A 5,000-nucleotide genomic window follows, 5' to 3' on the forward strand; every position below is an offset into this window, starting at 1 on the left:
ATACAGCTTGAGGTTATCAACTAAGAAGCAAGGCGTATCAACTAATTGGCTTAATAGAATCACGCAGAGTACATACGGTGAAGTAATCCATTATCAGCGAAGAAGGCACTGATGAAGTTAAGACACTTTCGTAAACTATATTTTCAATAGTAGACGAAGTATTCAACGAAGATTAGCATATATAGTGAGGCGTAAAAAAGAAGCGAATGGATTTCAGAGTGTTGTTGCAATTGCTTCGTTAAGCGTTTTATTTCCATGTAAGCATAGCACAATTATTTAGGTTATGCAATACACTCCCAAACTCGTCAGGTAACTTGTCAAAACCGATCGACAAAGTATATATATTTATATAATATATTATATATATATATATATTATATATATTATATATATATACATACATACATACATACATACATACATACATACACACACACGCACACAAACACACATATATATATAGAATGATAGGTAGATAAATAGATATACATACACACTATGGACATACTTCGTTGGTATGTGGTTTATGGCCGAAGAATATGTTTCAGATATTCCTCGACATATGAAACTATTAGTAGCACTTAAAGACATGTATTGTGTCCTTTAAATACATAATATTTATCTCTCACCAGATGGAGTACTTTCTTTGTTGAATTTTCTATCACGATATATATATATATATATATATATATATATATATAATATATAATATATATATTATATATATATATATATAATCAGCACGTCCATCTCCTACAAATACACAGACTCACACTATTACCTCAACTTCTCCTCCTCCCACCCTAAACACACCAAGCTCTCCATCCCCTAATCCCAATTCCTCCCTCTACGCAGGCTCTGTAGTGACGACCATGCTTTTGAGACTCAGTCTCAACTCATGGCTTGCCACTTCATCCTACGTGGATATTCCCTCACCACTATCCACACCATCCTTACCAGAGCATGTCCCGTGGACCGTGCATCTGCTCTCTTCCCCCGCACCGCCCCACCGTCTCCCGTTTCCCGTTTCTCTACCACCTACCTTTCCAACGCACCATTCTCCGAGTCTTCCGGCGACTGCAGTCCGACGAGCCCACTACCTACGAGACCTCTTGGTCCACAGCTTCTTCCCTAACCCAACCTCCCAACCCGGCTCGTTCCCCCGCTCCCGCCAACGCTGCCGCACTTGCCCTTACCTCTCCAATACGACCCTTCTCACCAGCACTCTTCATCGAACCTATCATATCACTGACTCCTTCACCTGCGCTTTTATCAACGTCATCTACTGCATCTCCTGCTTTCTCTGCCCTTCTCTATACATCAGTCAAATGGGACGCCGATTGACTGACAGGTTCACGGAATGCCTTCGAGACATCCGACTCGTCAATGACACCTCGGTCTCGAGCCATTTCCGCTCTACCGGTCACTCTTTGGAAAACCTGTCCGTGTTCGGACTGTCCTTGCACAGTGGCCATCCGGACTCCCGTCTTCGCCGTGAACAGGGATAATCTTCTCTCTTTTCTTCTTTGCGCCACATGGGCTCAACTCTCCTCCCCTCTTCATCTAACCCTTCTCCACTCTATCCTCTTCATCTAAACCTCCTCTCCTCTCACACCTACTTCCTCCCACCCACCGCTCCTCTCTTGCTCCGACTCCTACTTCTCTTCACTCCTAGTCTCCTTCTCTCTTCTCTTCACTCATACCCACCTTCTCTCTTCCACCTCTCCCTTCATCGTCAACCCTCCCCAGTAACCCCACCCCTACACAATTCAGCCCCACCTTCCCTATCCACCCATCCCATCCCACCCTCACTTACACCCACTCCCACATACCCCACCTCCACCCCACCCTACCATAACCTACGCCCCATCCTTGCTTTCCCCACTCTTGCCTCCCCTACATCCCCACACTATATCACACCACACACCACCACACCACCATACCACGTCACACCACATCACATCACACTACATCACATCATACCACCACGCACACACTAGCACTAACCACTTCTTAGACCCACACCATCATCCATACTCCTACACATGCATACACGCACACATCAAGGTCACCATCCCTCTTCCACACGCACATAGACGCTCTCATATACATACGCTCACGCACCTTCGTTTTGGGATCACCACTACTTTATTATTTCCCCCTTCTTCCTATCTCTCTTGTGTGGCCCCTCTGTCCGGCATTCGCCATGATAGATCGTTAGCCACTACACATTCTTTATTTTCTCTCCTTTCTGTCTGTGTTCCTTTCTGTGGAAGAGCGTAGGCTCGAAACGTTAAAAACGTTTTCACTTCCCGAGTGTTAAACTAATACATCTGCTTGTTGTCTACACCACCTGTCTTCGTCTTTTGTTTTTTGTGAATCCCCCCTCTCTATCTCTCTCTCTATATATATATATGAGGTATAATAAATTGCTGTTTGTACGTGTACAAGAGCAAAAAGTGAAAGAGAAGTTGAATCAATTATTGAGTAGCTTTACTGGTAAAATACTTGTTCTGGCGCAGTCTTAAGTGTTAGTTGTATCAAGGATTACAACTTTGTGTCTCTGAAATCTAAAGAGGAGAATGCTGTCGATTGACGGAAGGAAGCAGATTTTCAGTGAAACTGGTTTTACACAAGCTATACTTATAAATATTGATTCAAGTCTTTACAAGATATTATTGAAAACTAAAAGACGGCTGGCTGGATCCGAAAGTTTGCACTTTTTTAATATGCATACACACACGCAAACATTGTCAGATGTCTCCACAATTTGGAATAGATATACAAAGAAAACAAAGAGAAGAGAGAGAGAAAGATAGGGAGAGAGAAAGAGAGGGAAAAAGAGAAAGAGAGGGAGAAAGATAGAGAAAGAAAGAGAGAGAGAGATAGAGAAGAGAGAGAAAAACAGAGAGAAGTAGGAAACTAGTGTTTGTGTGTTTCAAAATGTATGTCAGTATGCGTTCTTGCAATGTCGAAAAGTTTGGTGTGAATATGACCATCACAGTGACACACCGAACGTTCGTTAATCATGGTTAATTGCTTTTTTTGTGACATTAAAAACCGAACCACTTTATTACAACACATTTGATGATGAAGTAAATACATCCGAGAAAGAGAGTATGGAAATTGTTGTGCCTGCGCAAACTGGAGCTGAAAGCAGATACAATGGCTCTAAGTACGATTTTGGAGTGTTTTGAGTTAAAGAGTGATTCTGCGAGAGTGGGCTTAGTAAACGAACAGAACCCCTGTCTACAGTCTAGAATGTAAGAAAATGTCGCAAAATGTTTGCTGTGCAAATGCACGGCTCACTTTCCTGATGGTCGTACGTGTTAATGCAGGGATTGTAGTCAGTTAAAATAACAATGAAATTTTCTCTCGGTATTTTAGGCTGTAATTCATGTTTTCAAAACTGCATTAAAGCACTTCGGATTGGTGTGAATAGAGTTTCCTTGAGTGCAACTATTATTTGTGTAAAGGGAATTTTTCTATATGCAGTTAGTTGTTTTAGATGTATCGAGGACGCAGCATGCTTACAGTCCAGAGAAGTAATCACGGATTGCTTAACATTGTTAAGTCATACTTTTTACATTTATGCTAATATACTTTAGCATTTAAAGCAAACACAAACTGTCGAACAGGTAGTTAGCACACTGGGTAGTTTACGGTTGTTAAACTGATAGTAGGCCAGAGTGTGAGATTTTACCCCCATTCGCGCATAATTGTTAATTTAGCCAAAGCGGAGAGACCACATTGTTAGGCCCAGTCATACGTTTATCAGGAACAAGCTTCCTGTTTGTACAGAAACCTCTCTCGCGATAAGAGAAATCAAACCAGTTCTTCTGACAGACAATCAATCATGCTTTATTTCATAATGCAAGGTTAGCAATATGCAAGGGGACTCCACGCAAAGTTTCTGCTCGTTAATGGAAAACATGAGTTATAATTAGCTTTTCTCCATTTCTCCGTGTTATTACCAGCTTCATATATTGCAAGCTAGACTAAGCACCGAAGAAGTTATTGTTTGCAACGGAGCAATTTATTATCTAATGTAAAGAAAGACAGTGAGTTGATAACAGAACAGAGCGTTTCACAAAATACCTCGTTGTGTTTCAAAGCGCCTTATAGTGTTTTCCATTTTCAAATCCACTCATGGTTAGCAATACTTTCCATACATCGAGGGGCAATATAGAATGTACCACTGATATAATCAGGACATGCCAATCGTTATATCCTATTACTACATTGATTAGACATATGTCTGATTACAAGAAAGCATTATATTATTTAAGAAACAATTGGATTGTTTCTGAACAGAGTCCATTCGCATAGCTACTTTGCTGGCGTTATCACACGCATAAACTTTATACAGTTTATTTCATTCTTTAAAATAGATGAATTAGTATTTGCCTGCTGAGACAGAAATCGAGCCAGCTGTATGGACTGAGTACCGATTGTACGATTGAAACAGTACTCAATTTATCTGTCCTCTATGAGGAGAAACAAGAACGTAAACAGCTGAAGAGATCAGGTTTGACTTTTTAATATGAAACAAGTGCACAGATATACACACACACACGCACACACACGCACACAGACACACACATACACACACATACGCACGTATCAGATGTCATATATATACATGCACAAACGCACACATATATGTAAAGAATACTTCTCTCAAACGATACACTGAAAACACGTCTATGTTAAAGATTTATCTTTTGTTATTAAAGATTTTTCATATTCCATTGTTGGAAAATATGTTTAGCTTGAACAGAAAAGGCTTGTACATTTATTAACACGTGAAGAAATTCTTGATTCTACTCGTGAAAATGACGATAAAATGGAGACATTTTATACGGATATGAAGACTGAGAAGATCATGAAACAACAAAGGCGAGAGAAAATAAAATTCCAAACTAAACCGCTTCCCAAACTGCTAGAAAAGTATAACTCGAACACAAACTCCCGATTGCAATACTTGCATGCATGTATAC

General features: G+C 40.4%; 1 protein-coding gene across 1 annotated transcript in view; it reads right to left on the bottom strand.

The window, feature by feature from the left end:
- LOC115222693 (potassium voltage-gated channel subfamily H member 1-like) overlaps window positions 1–1,475 on the bottom strand; it is a 95,074-nt gene extending 93,599 nt beyond the window's left edge. Inside the window, exon 1 of the mRNA XM_029793013.2 lies at window positions 1,350–1,475. Coding sequence (XP_029648873.1) covers window positions 1,350–1,475 — 126 coding nt within the window. The remainder of the gene's footprint in view (window positions 1–1,349) is intronic.
- Window positions 1,476–5,000: the final 3,525 nt, after the last annotated feature.

The sequence above is a fragment of the Octopus sinensis genome, linkage group LG20, assembly GCF_006345805.1.
Source record: "Octopus sinensis linkage group LG20, ASM634580v1, whole genome shotgun sequence".
Classification (NCBI taxonomy): Eukaryota; Metazoa; Mollusca; class Cephalopoda; order Octopoda; family Octopodidae; genus Octopus; species Octopus sinensis.